We start from the raw sequence: 22,321 nt of genomic DNA on the forward strand, positions 1-22,321 counted from the left end.
TTTGACAATCGTGATCCGTGAGACCCAGATGATACACAATCCTACAGCTGATGCCACAGTGGAAGTGAAAAAATACCTCAGCGATGCGTTTTTGCCCAGAACTCATGATCCTCTAACTTACTGGAAAGAGAGAGCAGTAATCTTTCCTCATTTGTATGTCCTAGCTAAAAAATATCTTTGTATGCCAGCAACAAGTGTCCCTTGTGAGAGAATTTTTTCAAAGGCTGGAGAAATTATCTGTAAAAAAGAAGTAGGCTGAGTCCTTCAACAGCAGAGAAATTAATATTTTTGAATAAAAATCTATAAGAAAGGGAGACATTGTGGCTTGATTTATTTTTATTAATGTTCATTTTTCATGACCAAAATCACATTATGCAATGTGAAGAGACTACAGGTTACAAGCTTCATATATTACAAAAATACAATAAAAAAAAAAAAAACCAACACATTTTTTTATTAGCTCTTTGTAAAGGTTGTTTCAGATCAACACCTGCAAGTGACCACTAGGTGTCACCGTGGAGACGGGTTTCGGATTGATTCGAAGCCTCGAAACAAAATGGCACATTTGCTTCGACTGTTTCATTGCTTCACGAAGCCTCGAGCTGCCCATCTCTCAAAGATAACACTCTCGATAAGACGAAACTTGTTTGGGCATGTCGGTAGCCCCGCCCACCTATGATGTCATGAACTCAACAGGGGGGTTTTATACACCAAGTCTTACAGTAATAAGTATAAATGGGTTTAAAATGCATAGTGGAGTAAATCTAACTCTTAGGGTTAAACTGAAATGTGATAATTGGCGACGCACAGTAATTACAGTTAACATGTTGTTGTTGTTTAATGAAGGTCTAATGATGTTATTTCTATTTACAGTCAAAACATGCTTTTTAATTAATGGTCTACAAAAGTCAAAACAATCATTTAATTTTATAGTTGAAACATGTTCTTTCAAACTACATTTTAAACATGTTATTTCAGTTTGCCAGGAAGCTCTGTCATGTCCGCATTTCCTGAATTATTTCTGTGCAGGTAAATGTGACTGAACCAACCAGTTTATGACGAGTGATTTGTACCGATCAGTTCTGTTTCTTTTTTTGAACGAAACCAGTTTAAAGTGCGTGCTGAAATCGGACATTGGCTGTTATTTCTTTAAAATGTAATTTATTTTGTCACATGTTATGCGGAGTTTGATGTTTTACATTGTGAAGAATGTTTGAGGCGGTTTTCTTCTGTTTGTGTCTGTTGATCGAGTTTAAAGGTGAGTCTGGGGACATTTGGGCATAATGAAATGATTACTGCTGGATTTGACTCTTTATGTGTTTTTATTTGTAAAGAAGAAACAAAAATACATTTCTATAATAATAAAAAAACATGCTTAAATATAATGAATAATATTTGTATGTTTTAAAGATAAAAACGTCAAGTTTAACGAACTCATTGCCTAGCTGTTGCTTTTTCCAGACAATGTCAATCGATTAAAATGAAATTATTTTGAAGGTTTAAGACACGTGTTCCCTGTATAAGCATTAAAAAAAAAAAAAACAGATTCTTGATTCTGTCTATTCCACTGAAATAAATAGACTACAAAATATAATCTGTTTATTAAATATATATATATAGTTTACATTTATCTTCAGATTTGTACTTTGTTCTTCAGGTGTGTTTGGTGTTGATACAGATGGATTGAAGTCAGTGTCGGTGATGGAGGGAGATTCTGTCCCTCTACACACTGATCTTACTGAAGTACAGAGAGAGGATCACATACTGTGGATGTTTGGACCTCAAGAGACTCGTATAGCTGAAATCTATAAACATGACATTGATATGCATGAGAATTATGAGATATTTAGAGACAAACTGCAGTTGGATGATCAGACTGGATCTCTCATCATCAGAAACATCAGAATCAAACACTCTGGACTTTATAAACTACAGATCATCAGTAACAGAGGAAACTCACACAAGAGATTCAATGTTACTGTATACGGTGAGTAAACTGAAGAAGTTGTAAGCCCGTTTATCGGTCCAATGGCGGTCTCCAATAATACGGGTGAAGGTCTCTGCGCGTTACTGTCTTTCTTGTTACGCAACACAACAATATTAAATTAAATACATTTTCTCTTAAGTATTAGGCTACCTCGTTATTTCATCTGACTCCATAAATGAAAAAGGTTTTTAATGATATCTGAGTATCATTAAAAGTGAGCGAATGTTTGATTATTCTTTTAACTCCTTTAATTATATTTTACCCGTTTAGATTAAGAAACTATGTCGCTTTGAGGTCCTCGCGTGTTTTCTCTACACCGCGGGTCTCACGATCACAAGCGGCCAGTATTGGATCATCAAACAGAGGTAATTGCTATATACCTGAGATCGGTCACGTTCAAGTTCACACAATCAAAGATACTTCAGTATAGCCCCCATGGAATTGCACACACTTGAATGTAACTTAACGTCTTCTTCAGTAGAGGTCACGGCCACTATTACAGATGTAAGTTGACCAACATAACTTCTCTTGTAATAGCTTTGGATTGGCCATGTGTGCAAACCAAGTACACTTGAATCGATGCCAATTATTAGTCGTCACTAATCTGATGCAGACTTGCGGTAACATACGAATCGTTTAATCTGTTTGGGAAACACAATGTCAGAGTCAGTCAGAATAAAATCAAATGTTGACAATTTATTGACCAGGTAACATCAATCATCAATTCCAATTAGACAGTGATAAGTCAAAGTTAGACATTTTATCAAAACATAAGAAAGTCGAATTGCGATCACCTGATATAAATTACACACAGTAAACTGTTTGGGATCGTCTGATTACAGAGAACCCTGAGCAATGTGTCACACCTCCTTAAATACCCAAACCATGAACAAGGGAATTTTGGGAGTGGTTAGGTTTGGAAGTCCTGGGGACATACCTCATTAACATCCAAGCAGGGATGGGGATAGACCTCCAAAATTATACAGCATTTGGCAAAGACCTTTGAAACTTGTGATTGATTACCGGTAGGTCCTTTGATGCTTACAAAGAATATACCTAATCTGCATACAGCATGTGGTCCCTGTGGGAGATTTGGGAGGGACATGTCTCTAATAGAGTGCATGATTCTGTTAAGTTCTAAAATCTTAATGGAGATTTGGTTTTTCTGAAAAGGGAATGAGACCACCTTACCAGTCTCACTGCGACCTCTTGAATGATATCAAACATGTATGAACAGAAAACCTCTTATATTAGAGAACAGGATGTCATTCTAAAGTGCCCTTAGGTGAGATAGAGGTCAAAATGGGATTTGCGTTGTATGGTCCTTAGCAAGTAAGGAGTGTTATCTTGGGTGGAGATGTTCATCTGTGTGAGAGTTTCATGACGTTGGTTCTCGCAGAGTTCTTTGACTTTTACGACCTCTTGATGTCAGCCTTACAAAGTCATGTTATACACGTCATGAGTGTTTATTGATTTTATTTCATGTCTAAACTTGTGTGCGGTGGGCTGGAGTAAAGACTTGTAAGTAGTCAGTGTGTGTTTGGTCATTAAGCTGATCAGTGATCAGTTTGTTCAGATGCTGGACACACTGTAAAACACCACAGACTGATGATTGAGTTTCATTTTAAACACATTATGGATCTTTAACCAGTCTTAAATGACCCGTTTATTATTCAGTGATTACAAGCTCATGAACAAACTGATTTGGAGGTTCAAAAATCCCCCAAGATGCACTAGTGCTGATGTCAGTATGCTTTCATCTCATGTTTTCCAGCTCATCTGCCTGTTCCTGTCATTATCAATAACTCTTCAATCTGTTCATCATCATCATCATCATCATCAGGAAGATCATCGAGCCCAAAATGTGTCTTTCAATGTTCAGTGGTGACTGTGACACATGTGACTCTCTCCTGGTACAAAGGAAACAGTTTATTGTCCTCCATCAGTGTGTCTGATCTCAACAGCAGTCTCTCTCTACCTCTGGAGGTGGAATATCAGGAGAACAACATCTACAGCTGTGTGATCAACAATCCCATCAGAAACCAGACTAAACATCTCAACATTACTGAAGTCTGTCAGATGTGTTCAGGTGTGTCAGTGCTGATATTAGAGTCTCTTGGTCTGTATTGATTATTAATACTGCCGGACATCAGAAACATTGTGCAGGTTTATCTGTATTAACTGTATAGCATCTCATTTGACAATTTAATCAAATAACTGCGTTAAACACTCAAAAGCAGATCTGAGATTCCTCAAAGATGATTCAGTGGTTTAATGTTTTAAATGTTAGTTTGTTCATATTTTCTCTCTCTGATCTGCTGATGTTTCATAGTGTCTTGACTGGACTCATTTGCACTAATGACTGTTTTCTGTTTGTCCATTACAGATCAGACACGTTCATATCTCATATCACTGATAGTTGCTGGAGTGGCGCTGGTGATAATTGCAGTTTCTGGAGTGATTTACTGGCACATCAGAGATCGTAATCAAGCAAGTCACGAGGGCAAGTATTATTACAACCATACGAGTCTTTTGTTATGTTGAAAAACTGTTATAATGTCATTTTAACCACCAATTCAGGTTTTACTGTAATATTTTTGTAGTTAATAAACTGTGTTTATTGTTAAAACAGTCCAAAATCATGAAGGAAAGAAACATTAAGCTGCAACAACCTTCTGTGCACACTGTAATACGGTAAGAAACTGATTTTTACAGCAAAGATTGTGCATAGTTTAAATGTATAACATGCTGTAAATTAAAGTCGCTTCTGGTTTCACAGGAAGTGCAGTTAAAGGTGATGGATGTGGAAAAAACATGAAGGAAGATTCCTTAAAAATATGATTATTATATGATAAAATATAAATGTAATCAGATATTCTACAGTATTGGTACAACTGAAGTAATTCAGTATTCACAGACTGTCTAACTGATAGACGGCTGCTTTCAGACACATTCCTATTAGTGTATGTCTGACACATGGACTAGACCAACAGAAATAGTGCAAGAACGAGTCCTGTGTGAACAACCCTCAGACAAATGGATGAGCTCAGATTGACTGTAGTCCAGTGATGGGCTGAAACAAGACTTTAATTATCTAATACAATGATTTTGTCTTTTCATTTGACTATTATTTTTGTATTTATTATATGATGTACATAGTTTATCATTATCATTATTTGTTTACCATTTTTCAGACAATATTGAGATGTGATTAATTCAAATAATAAATCAGCATTTAATGTAATTCATTAAAATAAATGTTGTAATCTGTAATTGTCACGATTCCCTGTTGTCTGCCCCGTGTTTCTCACTTGTCATCTGTCCCGGACTACACTTCCCATAATTCCCTGCCCTCATCACTGCCAGCGTCATTGTTTTCACCTGTGTATCATTATCCTTGTTTATTTAAGCCCTGTTGTTTGTTCATTAGTTGTCAGTGGTTAAATGTATTTATGTTTTTGACTGTGTTCCTGCCCGTGTCATTTGTGGATGTTTCTCTTGTTTATATTTTGGTTTTCCCATCGTGGATGTTTTTTGTTCCCTGTGTCGTTTTGTTATTTGAGTTACCCTGTTCACTTTTTGTTTTTCCATTAAAAACTGCATATAGATCCTCACTCCTCGTCTGCGTCTTTACAGTAATCCAGGTGTGTGTGTGTGTGTGTGTGGTTGCACACTAAATTTTACTTGACACAGAGTCTAAAAAAAAACATTCATTCCTGGCTGGAGATGCTGAAATCCTGTGCAACATGATTCAATCACAGTAAGATGCTCAAAGCATCCGTCTGACACATGGACTAGACCAACAGAAATAGTGCAGATGCAGCACAAGAACGAGTCCTGTGTGAACAGCCCTCAGAAAGATTTACAAACTCAGTTGAATGTTCTGTACATTCATAGTTAAACATCAACTAGATAAAGCTTTAGCAATAAATAAAATAAACAGCTTACTTTGTTTTTCAGTTGCTGCAGTCAATTACATATGTTGAGTAAAATGAACACAATTAGCATAAATGTACCTTTAAATGACTTCTTATTGTATATATTGGAATATTTTGCAATAAACGTAAAATGTATTAATTCTATTCTTATAATCAACATGTATCAATAGTTATTGTTCCTATTGCTTTATATTCAATCACATCATTTGCAATGCATCATGGGATTGTAGTTTGTACCCTCATGATAGACGGTAAGTACACAGTCTTGTACTCACAGTCTTTGTGTCTGATTTACAAATACTTTTTTTTTGCCTCAAAACAAAGTTTGTGATGATGTGATTCACCTCGTGACTTATAACTCTTTTATGGAAGATGTTATGAAAAGCAAATATAAAAAACGAATAGGGAAAAGTATTTCCAGAGCCCAGATGCTGAATAAGTGACACTTTTGGACTCTGTTGACCTCTTGACAACCAACAAACAACTCGTCTTGAATTTGCATCAGGTATTTATTGTTATTCCTGTCCTGTAGTTCACCTCCTGGCCAACAGAGGTCTCACATTTATTCTGTCTTATAGGAACAACTGGCTTGCATCGACTGCTTTGTTATTTTATAAACACTTACAGTTATAGCCTACAATAATATATAATGTTCACTAATCTTGAACAGTACACAGGCATGACACATTAGTTGATAAAGAGTTAAAATAACTTACATTTATATTTATGCATTTGGCAAACACTTTTATCTAAAGCGACTTACAGTGCACTTATTACAGGGACAATCCCCCCGGAACAACCTGGAGTTAAGTGCCTTACTCAAGGACACAATGGTGGTGGCCATGGGGTTCAAACCAGCGACCTTCTGATTAACAGCCCAGTGCTTTAGCCACTACGCCACCACCACTCCAATTGATAATAAATGATTTGTTCAAAATAAATAAATCAAATGGATGATAATAAATATTGCATAATTCAGAGCATTCTCCCATAAACCTGAGGTGATTATCATAAACTATGATTAAACTTCATTCTACCACGTGTCTGTTGAATGCTTGATTCTGATTGGTTGACGGATGTTCTAAGGTGTGCAATTATCTTCCAGTAAACGCACGACTATGAAGTAGTTCCAGTTCTTGACCGCATAACGGTTCCCAATCACTTCACCAAATTATTTCCGTTATTTCAAAGAGCCCCACATGCTACTACAACAAAATAACCAATTAAAACAAAGACATGGTTAAGTACATTGGATAATTGTTTCTCATGCATTTTTATAAATTGCATTGCAACAAAAAAACAACAGCTTGTCTGAAGGCTATGTTTTTGCTAAAATAGCCAAATCGTGTCTACAGTATGATGCAATGCCGACTGTGACATGTTTTATAAGTTAACGTCGTAAAAACGAATAAAAGATGGTCCTTTCTATCGTAATTAGCCTTTATTTGTTCAATGCTGAATAAGTACAAGTTGCAGGATGTAAAACCAGCTGTTGTATATAGTTGGTGCACTTCATTTTTTTAACACCAGATGGCAATAGATAAAACAACACATCGTATGACATTGTTGAGAATTTAATTTATATCTATTTACATACAATGGTAATTCTATGTTATTCCCCTCTCTTTATTATGAAACCTGTAGGCTGTCACTGGATGCTCTGTACAGTTACTGGAGTACAACGGCACCAATGAACTGTACAGCAAAACATGAAGGCAAAGCGGCTGATGTTTACATCTACACTGGTGTATAATAATGCAATGGGTCTCGACAGTACAGTAATTATCATTAGCATAGAATGTGTGATTTACAGTATGGAATGGCAAGAATGCATATACCATGATAGCCGTTAATCCAGCCAATGTGACAGTGTAATTCTTTATATACACAAAAGTTATATAAACTGTGCTTTGTCTAAAAGTATAATGGAAAAGCAGTTTTTTTATCAGCTCCTCCTTGATCCGCTGTCCATGTTTCTGAATCTGTTACCCTTGGTCCTGAGGTCAGAAGACTTCCAGGTCAGACTAACATTTTTCCACTATAGCCTCACATTTAAATAGTAAATGCCTTGTGTTATCAGTCTGAGAAACATAAGTGCTGGATGAATCATTAGTCTGCTAGTGCTGACAGCAGAGGGAGCTCTTGACAAACATTTCAAATCTGATATCCCAGATTTATGGGAATTAATGGGCCTTGGCAAGGTCATCTGGGCCCCCTGACTGTGTATTTCTCTGGGCCTCTTTCCTATTAAAGAAATACAGTTTAGAATTTGTTATGGGGCCCCTTGTATCTTTGGGAACCTAGAATCATTACCACCTTTCACCCCACTAGCTACGGCCCTGTGTGGACCTCTGACAGCTTAATGTGTTTATCAGTTATGATAGGGTTTATACTACAGGAAACATGTCACTCTGATTAATGTTTTGTTTAAATTAAAGCCATGAAGCTCAGTCAGGATGTAGAGCGACATCAATGTGAACACAGATGTACAGTCTCGGGTCACGTCTTATTTTTACACCTTTTCTGCAGTTTTTAGTGCAGTTGATTGATTTTGGCAAGTGAGTATTTTCAATGTTATTTTTGTTTTTTTGGCTAGCTGAGTGATCAACATGAAGGTAAAGAGTAAAACCTATTGAATAGGCAGCATGTATAATATACAGTATACCTTACAGCTTTTTTTAAATTCATAAAAAAATGAAATATTAAATATGATCTCATCAAGGTCTACAGAGCCTTTGTTTGGCATTCACAAAACAGGACTTTGTTCCTTTGAACTTGATTTTCTTTTTGTGGTGTAATTTAATATATAGCAGATGTTGCTGGGAAATACCCCCCCTCCTCCTCCTCCTCCTCCTCCTCTTTTATTGTGTACTCAAGGCATCCAGGTGCACCATTGTGCTGTGCCTCTTTCATCTAAACAACTGCTATAACATTTCTAAAAGAGACTTTTAATAACAAAGAAAAAGGAAAGTGAAAGGGGAGACTTTCAATTGCTTTGATGAACCAGGGCTGCGTTTCCCAAAAGTGTAATAAGCCAATGGTCTCTACAATCAACTTCAACTTATGATGCTTTAGGGAAACGCAGCCCAGCGCGCTTTCATGCACGCTCTTACACGATTATGCGCAATAAGTGCACAACATGTGTGGTCATGGAAACGCATTTAAGGCGTTCTTTTTTATCAGTGTAAGGTCATAAATGGCTTAAGAATCAACCGGTTGACGGGTTTCGCATTGGAAACACCTTACTGCCGTTCTTACCAGCGTATCCAATCTGCGCTTTGTGCGTGAGAATTGTGCGCATGCATCTTCACGGTTTGATGTCCAAAGTGGAGAATAACACGACTACTACAAATAAATCATTTAAAAGCAATTCCCCGTCTGTCGCTCACTTCAACGTTGTGTCGAAGAAGCGACACAAGGGGTCTCTCTTGAGCGCCGAATATGCCTCTGATCAATGAAAAATGGGAATTAGGCAGACAGTATTTGCATACCCCGCCCCCGGACATACGGGTATGAAAGCAGGCAAATATGTCGAGTTCATTCAGAAATTTTCTTCGGAGCCAATGGTTGTGTATGCAGTCAGCTGTGAGTTACACACCCGTTCCTGTTTTCCTCTGACGTTTGCCTGTTGTTGGATCTACGGCGCACTTCAGTGGCTTTCTCCTTCTCTGCAAGGCAGTGCAGTTTGCCCCTGGGCGCTTCGACAGCGCAGTTAAAAAAAAGAGTTATTTTCTCTAAAAGAGTTAGTTTCTCTAAAAGAGCAAATACACAGCTGGCGTTGAACGCCCTTTTCAGGACGCGTCTATTTAAAGACGTCTTTCTGCCTCTGTGTAGTTTCTGGATGCAGTTGATTTCTCCCCACCTCTGGCAGTCATAAAAACTGCCTTGCGTGCCTGGACTGCGATTACACGCAGGCAGCGTTTTATGAATGGTTTATGTTCTCAGTGCGAGAACATAGCCATGGCAGCATTGCAGTTGCAGCTTTCTTTTGTCATGAGAGAAAGCCACTTCAGCCGTCCCCCACGCCTCGCCTCCTTCCTACAGGATTGGGGCAGGCACCGCGGGCGATGAAGGCGATTTGGGGACAATGATGGGCTCCTTTCGCCGGGTAAATCCCCTCGAACCACCCGCCTCCCCAGCACACTTGCTTGCTTCCGGCCGAGCTGGGGATTAGTGCGGCCCACTTCACGGCCGGCCGGCCGGTCCCTTGAGCTCCCAGAATTGGATGATGACATCCAATTCGTCCTTCCTCCAGGTGAATTCCCCTGAGGAAGGACCTTCTTTCCCAGGGACGGGGCATGCTCTGGCATCTGCACCCAGGCCTCTGGAACCTCCACGTCTGGCCCCTGGGCAGGAAGCGGAAGATATAGATGGTCTACCACCTGCTGTCGTAGACATGATCAGCCAAGCCAGAGCCCCCTCTACCAGGCAACTTTACGCCCTGAAGTGGCGCTTGTTCGCGAATTGGTGTTCTTCCCGGGTTGAAGACCCACAGAGGTGCGCAGTTAGGTCAGTGCTCTTATACCTGCAGGAGAGGCTGGAGGGGAGGCTGTCCCCTTCCACCTTGAAGGTGTATGTTGCTGCTATCGCGGCCCACCACGACGCAGTAGACGGTAAGTCTTTGGGTAAGCACGACATAATCATCAGGTTCCTAAGAGGTGCCCGGAGGTTAAATCCTTCCCTGCCAAGCCTGTTCCCCTCCTGAGATCTCTCAGTGGTCCTCGCGGGCCTTTAGAGACCCCCCTTCGAAACGCTAGAATCAGTTGGACTCAGGGCCCTCTTTCTAAAGACTGCCATGCTGATCGTGCTCACCTCCATCAAGAGGGTCAGGGACCTGCAAGCGTTCTCTGTTAGCGACACTTACCTGGAGTTCGGTCCGGCAGTCACACATGTGATCCTAAGACCGCGATCGCGCTACGTGCCCAAGGTTCCTACCACGCCCTTCAGAGATCAGGTAGTGAACCTGCAAGCACTGCCCCGGGAGGAGGCAGACCCAGCCCCATCGTTGCTGTGTCCGGTACGTGCTTTGCGTACCCACTTGGACCGCACGCAGAGCTTTAGACGTTCTGAGCAGCTCTTTGTCTGCTTTGGTGAACAGCGGAAAGGGAACACTGTCTCCAAACAGAGGCTCTCCCACTGGGTGGTGGATGCCATTTCATTGGCCTATCACAGCCAGGCTGTGTCCCCCCCCCTTGCAGGTTCGAGCACACTCAACAAGGAATGTTGCATCCTCGTGGGCACTGGCCAGGGGCACCTCCCTGGCAGACATATGTAGAGCAGCGGGTTGGGCAACACCTAATACCTTTGTGAGATTTTACAATCTCAGGGTTGAGTCAGTATCGTCCCGTGTTTTCTCAGGTCCGAGCCGGTGGAACTCGGTAACACGCTGACAGACTGGCCGGGTGGATCGCTTGCACCTAGTGCCCTTTCCCTCGGTCGAGGTAAAACCCGCTTTCTCTCCCAGGAGATTCCATATATTCGGATCCCTGGACGACTCCTCCCTAGCCCTATGGGTCCGCAATTCGACGGAGGAATTTGCTGACCCAATCCACTGCGGGTACTCAAATATACCCTGTACTGGAATAGGTGCTCCACAGGTCGGGACTCCTGCGTGGACTGTATATTTTCCGCGGTACGGTCCCCTTGCAAGTGGACCCGCGTCTCCCTTAGGCAGTTCCAGCTGCCCTCCGATCGCTGTGCTGTAGCAACCCCCCCTCCTTGAGGCTGTATCTACCACCATGCCAGTTTTTGTACATGTGACCTGAGTGGCCCATGTGACGTAATTCGCCACTTTACCTCCCTGTTCCTGGGCAGGTGTGGTCTCCGCAGGGTCTTTTCCCAACTGGGTAAGACCCCCTTCCCAGGATGCGTGTAAGGGCCCCAGCCGTTTGGCTCTATGCGGGAAACATAGAGAGAAAAGAGGCCCGGCTAGGCTCGGCCCGTTCCCAGGTTGGCAAGCGTCGCCTTGTTCCCCTGCTTAGGGTAACCAAAAGGATTTCGACAACATTTTATGGGGCATTGGGGAAGGGTACGTACAGTCTGACACATCTAGTCATCTTTGCACGTGAAATACTTGCTCAGCGCATTGCATGATTTCAATTGGACCCCTAGTGTACCCCTAGTAGCGTTGAAGTGAGCGACAGACAGGGAACGTCTAGGTTACGGATGTAACCTCCATTCCCTGATGGAGGGAACGAGTTGTTGTGTCCTCCCGGCCATGTCGCTGAGCCGAGCCTCTGTAGTGGCTGGACCATTTCCGGCTCCTCAGAAAAATCCAGATTGTACTCGACGTATTTGCCCACTTTTATACCCGTATGTCCAGGGGCGGGGTATGCAAATAATGTCTGCCTAATTCCCATTGGACTTTTTTCATTGATCAGAGGCATATTCGGCGCTCAATAGAGACCCCTAGTGTTGCTTCTTCGACACAACGTCTCATTCTACAACAGGGAACGGAGATTACATCCGTAACCTAGACGTTTTCTTTCATTGTCGGACTTTTGAATAAGCTCATATTTGGGAGTAATCATCGAATTAGTGTGCATGTAAATGGGCTGACTTCAAGGGCGTAGATTTGGCTTGAAAATGGGGGTTACCTCCTCCCTGTCCCCCCTGGAATCTATGCCCCTGGCTGACTTGCATTGGCTTTTACGTGCACATGCATCACTATATTGTAAAGCGACATACAAGTATTACATTTCGAGAAATTAAGAGGCAGTGGATTAGATATAGAGTTATATCATTATGTTTTTTCTCATCACGAGCCGGTGAGAATTGTTTGAGTTCAGACTGGTTCTAACAGGATGTGGTAAAGAAAAGGTAAACAACTCGGTCAACAACAAAAAAAACCTGATTGTGGAGTAGGTGAACAAACACACACGCTTATGGAAAATTATGAAATGTGAGCCCAGGCATACAAGGTCAAACGCTTGAGATCTGTATCAGAGAAACTACAAAAAAAATAAAATAACGTGTATATTACTAAATGATTTTACTGGTACTAAGAACCTTTTCAGTTCTTTAAATGCATGTTTTATTCCTGTGGTTGCAATGAAGCTAGCCTGCACAAAACCTCAGGTTTACTTTTTCCGTCTTTGCAGAGAGCAGAATAGACAAGAGGCTTCTTCGTGCACTACGACACACAGGTTGAGTCAACCTGAGATCTTTTGTGGTTGTATTTATTTTTGCCAGCATACTTTATATGCCAGGGCTACTCAACTTTCTCATGCCACTCATTTCTATGCCTAACCTTATTTGTCTTAAACGAAGTATTCGGAAATCAAACTGAGTGATTGCATAGACATTGTGAGGGGCTTCCAAACAGTTTGAGGGACAGTGACCATTGTTCTACCCAAAGTGTGTGTGTGTGTGTGTGGATGGGGGGGTGCTGTTTATATGCTTCTCCATCAAAGGGCTCTGCAGCCAAAGGACAAAGCATCTCCATCAAAGGGGCAAAGCACTCTCCCTCGGAGGGGCATGTCGGGGATCGAGCCCCCAGAGTCCAATTTGTTTTTCATAGAACAATTAGTGAATCCACAAACATTTTATGATGACATCCTCTGAAAAGTACATCATTATATCAGTAATAAAGTCAGTGACAAGATGAATTAGAATTTTGTCAGTATGTCTCTGTATTTTTATGGTTAAAAGTAATGTAAAGTTTACATACTTGTAAGGCACAATCGTTCCCTTGAGAAAAGTTACTTGAGAATATGCAGAAAAGATAAAAAGTTCCTAACTCTCAGGGGAGTTATGTTACATTGAATCTGACCTCTCTCTCTCTCTCTCTCTCTCTCTCTCTGGTATGCAGAGAGCCGAACGAACGTGATGAACTTTAGACGTGCATCTGGCACATACAAGCTCAGTTTATGTCAAAGTGATACTTGTGTGGTGTTTTTACAGCATAAATATACTGCATATATGTAGATCTTCATTTATATATTTATTTGCAGTATATTTATGTATACTGTAGAACCACACTCTCACACACACACACACACACACACACACACTCTCTCACACACACGCACACACACACTCTCACACACACACACACACACACTTCTTCTTACTTCTTATGCAGTCCATCGATTTCGAAGATGACGTCATTCTCACACACACACACACACACACACACACACACACACATGTTGGTGCAGCTATCCTTATGAGGACTCTCCATAGACATAATGATTTTTATTCTGTACAAACTATAGATTCTATACCCTAACCCTAACCCTACCCCTAAACCTAACCCTCACAAAAAACTTTCTGCATTTTTACATTTTCAATAAAACATTGTTTAGTATGATTTTTAAGCGATTTGAATTATGGGGACAATAGAAATGTCCTCATAAACCACATTTATAGCATAATACCCTTGTAATTACTAATTTGTAACCTAAAAAAATGTTCTCATAAACCACATAAACAAGCCCACACACGCACACACACACACACACACTCACACACACACACACACACACACACACACACTCACACACACACACGCACACACACACACACACACACTCACACACACACACACACACACACACACACACTCATCCATGCATGCATACAGTTAGTCTGAAAGTGAGTGTGCAAGATGTGTTCTGCAGTTGCATGTGGGTTGGTGGTATGGTGGGTGGAGAGCTGTTTTTTCCTCACCTGACCCTCGGCCTGACTGAAGTAAACAGATTTACTGGAAAATTAAAAAAAAAGATATCCAGGTCAGAAGTGAAGCAGGGTGTATTTTTATTGAATTAAATGGATATATTATACAGATGTTGCTACATTAAACAAACATGAGATTAAGGATGAACTTGCAGAATACAAAGAAGTAAATCTGTCATTTAGCTCCTGGATTTGGACATTTCACACCACATACAGCACAAAAATATGCCATTCGCCGCTCAGGTGAGAGTTTTGTGGTTCTATGAGCAAAGATGACTCCTAAATAAATCCTAAATTGCGCTTCTTTACCTCAGATCATTGAAAAACCAGATCTCATGAAAGTCGTCCATAATTTACGAGTTGGCTATATCATATGTTCTTGCACGATGTCTTTTGCATAAACTCGTACGACTTCATCACGTGCAATTCCCGGATGCCTAATGCGGAAGTAAGCATGAGTTCCACGCACGAGGCGTTGAGGACATGCTTATTAATATTATGCCCTTACCCAAACCCCTTATCTAAACCAATCAATAGTGTGTAAACATGATAGATAATTGTCATGCATTAGATGGAAACGATGACCAGCGACGTCATTGGCTGTAATGGAAGTCGTAGGAATTCAAACGAGTGCAGTAGCACGATATCATACGAATTAGCAACATTTAGTAAAGTCGTACGAATCCTGACGATTCCACCGAGTGTGTTGGCAATTTTTCTGGCCGGTCCAGCCTGTATCAAAAAGGTGATTGGCTCTTTTAATTTAATCCACCCCTCATATTGGATGTTCCCATTTTCACCATCATTTTTATACAAGTTCTCAGTCTCAGGCTAAACAGTCTCTGGCTGTAATTCTCTCTGATGTCGACAACGAGAATTGAATTGATTTCAAATTGAACACATTTACACCCTCAAAACAAATCATTCCTTTATTAAACGCTCTGTCAGCGTCAGTGTTCATGCAGGGGGCTTGTACAAACACATTCAGGGATTGTAGACTCAAGAATCAAACGCCTTTCTCTTTTCATGAGCTGAAAACACGTTCCAACATCACAAGAAATGGTTAAAACTCTCACATTCATCACTGAATCAAGTATTTGAAAAGAAAAATCCAACTCGAGTTATTCTGGAAAAATCCTGGTAAAGTCTTTTACTTTCTGGTAAAACTGGAAGAGCGAGACAACGAGCCAAAACATTCATTCAGTATTTGAATTACACGTGTTTCCACGATGTTCAACTTCCTTGTTTTAACACAAACTGAGTAAAACTGTTTTGACATATTTTGGACCCATGAGATTAAAACTTCTTTACCCATAACTGTGAAGATATTCATCAGACAGGATGATTGGAGCATAATAGGATTAATTTATGCATGCATTGATGATGAGTGGGTCACGTGAAACATGAGAGAGAGAGAGAGAGAGAGAGAGAGAGAGAGAGAGAGAGAGAGAGAGAGACGTTTGAAACTAAATGAACTCTCTCAAATCAATTTTCTCTCATGAGCAACATTTACAGGGTTATATTTAGTTGTTGTCGTGTTTTTTTTGTTTTTGTTAATTGGAAATATAAAGCTTTATCTCACATCTAAACATTTATGTACTTGCTAAAGTGTGATTTTTCATTTATTTATTTATAATTATTGAAGAGTCGATATGGTGAAGAATATGATTCATTGTACAGTTGTGATGAACCTCTGTTTGCTGGTCACCAAAGGTAATGTACAAACATATCTTTCATGCAGTTTATAAAACAATTGATCTTTTGTGTTTTAGGGACTTAAAAGGTCTGAAGAAAATAATCAAATAACTATCAAACGTCTTATAATTGTATTTTTATTGAGTGTTTTTCATTATGGAAACTTCTCACTTAAATGTCAAGAACTTACATTTATGATTATTTAACAGTTGTTTTTTTAACAGTCTTTGCATTTTCTCTGTTTTACTGGTTTAATGAATTAAAGTCTGTATTTGAGGGGGACTTGAATGTTTCTCTTTGTTCTTCAGGTGTGTTTGGTGTCGATACAGATGGATTGAAGTCAGTGTCGGTGATGGAGGGAGATTCTGTCACTCTACACACTGATCTTACTGAAATACAGAGAGATTATCACATACTGTGGAGGTTTGGACCTGAGAATCCTGATACTGTTATAGCTGAAATAATAAAACGGGCAGATTTGACCCGTATATACGAATATGATGGAAGATTCAAAGACAGTTTACAACTGAACAATCAGACGGGATCTCTCACCATCAGGAACATCAGAATCACACACTCGGGACTTTATAAACTAACTGTCAGCAATGGAAAAGTCTTTTACACAAGCTTCAGAATTATCTGTGGTGAGTAAACTGAATAAGTCATTGAGCGTCATTGTAGGATTTGCAAAAGTGTTTAGCATGAGTTGCAGTTGGACCACAATACTCTATTTGTCTCCATTATGAACGCAAAGGGCTGCAAATTAATTAAATAGCCTTTAAAACACACTCTAAGAGCACGATATAGCAAGCCAAATTGACCTTTTATCAGGTATGGAATCAGTAAGTACATTTACATCAGTAAAAATTACATCATCACTCGCAGAAACACATTTGTGATAGAAAAAAGGTAAAAATGGAAAAACGTATAAAAGCCGTAATTCTTGATATCTGTAACTGCATTTCTATGGAAAGCCAAATTATCTTTTAATGTTCTCAGCATTACTCGTCGTAATTGCATTTTTATCAGTAGCAATTGAATCAGAGAGGTTTATAATAGCAATATTTACTAGTAAGAATAGTATTGTAGAGATCTCTATTCAGCGCCATCTCATTATGGTAATCGCGACTCATGATTTTTCATACAGTATGATCTGGTTTGTGTAAATTGGAAGGCAGGAAAATCTGGCGCCCATTATCAAAATGGAAGAGATACAGGGTACAGAGGGAGAGCAGCAGGCATTAACTATCAAAAAGTTCCCTGTATTTATCAGGATCATCTTGGCTTATTCTTTGTACTTTGCTAAGCAATGAATCAAGCACCCTCAAATCATGATGTACAGTTGCCTCGAGGAAAATTACATTTGACCGATAAAACTTTTCTTCTGACTGCATCCATTAACGGTAACACTGCCATTTCTCATTTGGAGAATAATGATGCAACACCTGTCATGTCATGTCTTTACAGCTGGTTGAAATTATGAGGAAAAACTGAAATAAAATAACACAAATAAAAATAAAATTACCATACAAGTTTTCTAATCTAGAAGGTGCAAGGTGAATCATGAAGGTGACATTTTTAAATCAATTGTAGAGCTCGGCAATTGAATTTTTAATAGTGACAATTGAATCGGAGAGCTCTCTAAATCAATTGTAGAGCTCTGCAATTGAATTTTTAATAGTGACAATTCAATCGGAGAGCTCTCTAAATCAATTGTAGAGCTCTGCAATTGAATTTTTAATAGTGACAATTCAATCGGAGGGCTCTCTAAATCAATTGTAGAGCTCTGCAATTGAATTTTTACTAGTGACAATTGAATCGGAGAGCTCTCTAAATCAATTGTAGAGCTCTGCAATTGAATTTTTAATAGTGACAATTGAATCGGAGAGCTCTCTAAATCAATGTAGAGCTCTGCAATTGAATTTTTAATAGTGACAATTCAATCGGAGAGCTCTCTAAATCAATTGTAGAGCTCTGCAATTGAATTTTTACTAGTGACAATTGAATCGGAGAGCTCTCTAAATCAATTGTAGAGCTCTGCAATTGAATTTTTAATAGTGACAATTGAATCGGAGGGCTCTTGTCACGATTGTAGGTGGAGGCAGACACAGGATGAGGATCTAGTCGCAGCGGAGGTTTATTTAGACAATAGGGGTAATACAAAACATGAATAAAAGAAAACATCCACGATGGGAAAAAGATAAACAAAACACGAAAGGCAAACAAAGGGTTAACATAAGACAGGAGGCATACACGGGTATCACAACGGAGAAAACAATGATGGAAGCAAGGGAAACAGGCATCAACATACAACAAAGACCGACCAGGGAAAGGAGAAACAGACACGGTTAAATACACAAACACAATGAAAACTCAACGAGACACAGGTGGGAACAATGAAGAGTGCAGGCAGTGAGAGGGCCCAGGAATTGTGGGAATTGCAGTTTCACGCTCGGACAGTGAGACTACGGGCGGACAACAGGGAAAACGTGACATGGAATGGGAGCGGTGACAGGTGAAACGGAAAACACGGAGCGGACCAGGAAACATGACATAAACGTGAAGGGTGAAAACAGAGAACATAGGACAGACAATACCGGAACGTGACATAGTCCCCCCTCAAAAGGACCGGATTCCAGACGGTCCTAAGAAACAACAGAATAGAAAAAATAGACAAATGTTCAAGGAGAGGGGGCCTAGACAAGGGGGAAAACAGACAGACCAAAGGGGCCACAAGGGACACAAAGACAGGCTAAGGAGGCACAAGGGACACAGAGACAGACCAAGGAGGCACAAGGGACACAGAGACAACCCAAGGAGGCACAAGGAACAATTAGGCAGTCCATGGGGAAAAAAGGGGCAAATAGGCAGTCCACGGGGGCACAAGGGGCAATTAGGCAGTCCATGGGGGCACAAGGGGCGGACAGGACGACCAGGGAGGCCGAGAGGGCAGGCAAGCAGTCTCTGGGGGTGTGTGCAGGGAATCGGGTCGGGTGGCCTGGGAGGTGGCCATAGGGCTAGGGCTGGTTCAGGGGGCCTGGGAGGAAGAGTGGCCACTAGGGGAGCTGGCGGAGCCAAGGAGGACTTCTGAGGTGGCGCTGAGGGAGGCTCAGGAGGCAGAGCAGAGGGAAGCGGAGCCAAGGGAGGCAGAGCCGAGGAAGGCTCGGGAGGCTCAGGAGCCGGAGCCGAGGGAGGCGGAACCATGGAAAGTTCTGGAGGCTCAGGGGGCGGAGCCGTAGGAGGTTCAGGAGGCGGAGCCGAGGGAGGCTCGGAAGGCGGAGCCGTGGGAGGCTCGGGAGGCAGAGCCGAGGGAGATGGCGCCGTAGGAGGCTCGGGAGGCGGAGCTTTAGAAGGCTCTGGAGTCTCTGGTTGCAGAGCCGTAGGAGGCTCTGGGGGCGGAGCCGAAGGAGGCTCGAGAGGCCTGAGAGGCGGAGCCCTGGATGGCTCGAGAGGCTTGAGAGGCGGAGCCCTAGAAGGCTCGAGAGGCTTGAGAGGCGGAGCCCTAGAAGGCTCGAGAGGCTCGAGAGGCGGAGCCCTGGAAGGCTCGAGAGGCGGAGCCCTGGAGGGCTCGAGAGGCTTGAGAGGCGGAGCCCTGGAAGGCTCGAGAGGCTTGAGAGGCGGAGCCCTGGAAGGCTCGAGAGGCTTGAGAGGCGGAGCCCTGGAAGGCTCGAGAGGCTTGAGAGGCGGAGCCCTGGAAGGCTCGAGAGGCCTGAGAGGCGGAGCCCTGGATGGCTCGAGTGACTTGAGAGGCGGAGCCCTAGAAGGCTCGAGAAGCTCAAGAGGCGGAGCTCTGGAAAGCTCGAGAGGCGGAGCTCTGGAAGGCTCGAGAGGCTTGTGAGGCGGAGCCCTGGAAGGCTCGGGAAGCTTGAGAGGCGGAGCACTAGAAGGCTCGAGAGGCTTGAGAGGCGGAGCCCTAGAAGGCTCGAGAGGCTTGGGAGACGGAGCCCTGGAAGGCTCGAGAGGCTTGAGAGGCGGAGCCCTGGAAGGCTCGAGAGGCTTGAGAGGCGGAGCCCTGGAAGGCTCGAGAGGCTTGAGGGGCGGAGCCCTGGATGGCCCGAGTGACTTGAGGGGCGGAGCCCTGGATGGCTCGGGAAGCTCAAGAGGCGGAGCTCTGGAAAGCTCAGAAGGCTTGAGGGGCGGAGCCCTAGAAGGCTTGAGAGGCTTGAGAGGCGGAGTCCTGGAAGACTCGGTAGGTGGGGCTCTGGAGAGCTCGGAAGGCGGAGCTCTGGAAAGCTCGGGAGGTGCTGGCTCTTGGACGGTCATGGCTACTGGCACTGGCTCTTGGACGGTCATGGCTACTGGCACTGGCTCTTGGACGGTCATGGCTACTGGCACTGGCTCTTGGACGGTCGAGGCTTCAGGCGCTGGCTCGGGGACGGTCGAGGCTACAGGCGCTGGCTCGGGGACGGTCGAGGCTACAGGCGCTGGCTCGGGGACGGTCGAGGCTACAGGCGCTGGCTTGGGGACGGTCATGGCTTCAGGCGCTGGCTCAGGGACGGTCGAGGCTACAGGCACTGGCTCTAGGACGGTCATGGCTTCAGGCGCTGGCTCTAGGACGATCATGGCTTCAGGCTCGCTCACCGTGCTGTGCGTGGGCTCTGGTTCGCTCACGGTGATGTGCGTGGGCTCTGGCTCGCTCACGGTGATGTGCGTGGGCTCTGGCTCGCTCACGGTGATGTGCGTGGGCTCTGGCTCGCTCACCATGAAAGGCGTGGGCGCTGGCTCGCTCACCGTGGAAGGCGTGGGCGCTGGCTCGCTCACCGTGGAAGGCGTGGGTGCTGGCTCGCTCACCGTGGAAGGCGTGGGTGCTGGCTCGCTCACCGTGGAAGGCGTAAGCCGGGAGGCGAAAGCCTGTCTTCTCCTCCTCCTCCGGGCAGACGAAGTTGGCAGTGCAGGCTCACGGAAGGCGACTGGCGTAGGGATGGGCTCGCTCTCTGCGGCTGACATGGATGCAGGCTCGCTCACTGTGGCTGACGTGGGTGCAGGCTCAACAGCCGGGAACACGAGGGGTGGTTCCTCGGGTGCGAGTTTGCGGAGGGTGAGACTCACGTACTCCCTCCACGTGTGCATTCCGAATTCCGGGGCTTCCCGCAACTGGGCTGATGATAACACGCCCCGGTAGATCAGCTTGAGGGAGGCGTCGTCGAGCCCAGTGTGGATGGCGACCGTGGAGAAGAGCCGCGAGCTCTCGCGAACAGGCAGATTCGCCTGGGCCAGTTCGGTGAAAACCGCTGCTAGATCCATTTGTGGTCGGTCTTTCTGTCACGATTGTAGGTGGAGGCAGACACAGGATGAGGATCTAGTCGCAGCGGAGGTTTATTTAGACAATAGGGGTAATACAAAACATGAATAAAAGAAAACATCCACGATGGGAAAAAGATAAACAAAACACGAAAGGCAAACAAAGGGTTAACATAACACAGGAGGCATACACGGGTATCACAACGGAGAAAACAATGATGGAAGCAAGGGAAACAGGCATCAACATACAACAAAGACCGACCAGGGAAAGGAGAAACAGACACGGTTAAATACACAAACACAATGAAGACTCAACGAGACACAGGTGGGAACAATGAAGAGTGCAGGCAGTGAGAGGGCCCAGGAATTGTGGGAATTGCAGTTTCACGCTCGGACAGTGAGACTACGGGCGGACAACAGGGAAAACGTGACATGGAATGGGAGCGGTGACAGGTGAAACGGAAAACACGGAGCGGACCAGGAAACATGACATAAACGTGAAGGGTGAAAACAGAGAACATAGGACAGACAATACCGGAACGTGACAGCTCTCTAAATCAATGTAGAGCTCTGCAATTGAATTTTTAATAGTGACAATTCAATCGGAGAGCTCTCTAAATCAATTGTAGAGCTCTGCAATTGAATTTTTAATAGTGACAATTCAATCGGAGAGTCTCTAAATCAATTGTAGAGCTCTGCAATTGAATTTTTACTAGTGACAATTGAATCGGAGAGCTCTCTAAATCAATGTAGAGCTCTGCAATTGAATTTTTAATAGTGACAA

At 43.0% G+C, this 22,321-nt stretch overlaps 1 protein-coding gene across 4 annotated transcripts in view; it reads left to right on the forward strand.

The window, feature by feature from the left end:
- The first annotated feature begins 953 nt into the window (after nt 1–953).
- Nucleotides 954–22,321, forward strand: part of LOC127639583 (natural killer cell receptor 2B4-like) — a 73,180-nt gene continuing 51,812 nt past the window's right edge. For 2 of the 4 annotated variants that reach the window (XM_052121676.1, XM_052121678.1), the window contains exons 1-2: nt 16,098–16,314; nt 16,605–16,940. In XM_052121676.1, coding sequence (XP_051977636.1) covers nt 16,254–16,314; nt 16,605–16,940 — 397 coding nt within the window. In that variant the 5' untranslated portion in view covers nt 16,098–16,253. Of the gene's footprint in view, nt 1,259–1,657; nt 1,988–3,761; nt 4,077–4,373; nt 4,491–4,619; nt 4,682–4,766; nt 5,596–16,097; nt 16,315–16,604; nt 16,941–22,321 lie in introns of those variants that run through there. The other 2 variants (XM_052121680.1, XM_052121679.1) reach the window with 2 other exon arrangements.

The sequence above is a fragment of the Xyrauchen texanus genome, chromosome 48, assembly GCF_025860055.1.
Source record: "Xyrauchen texanus isolate HMW12.3.18 chromosome 48, RBS_HiC_50CHRs, whole genome shotgun sequence".
NCBI lineage: Eukaryota > Metazoa > Chordata > Actinopteri > Cypriniformes > Catostomidae > Xyrauchen > Xyrauchen texanus.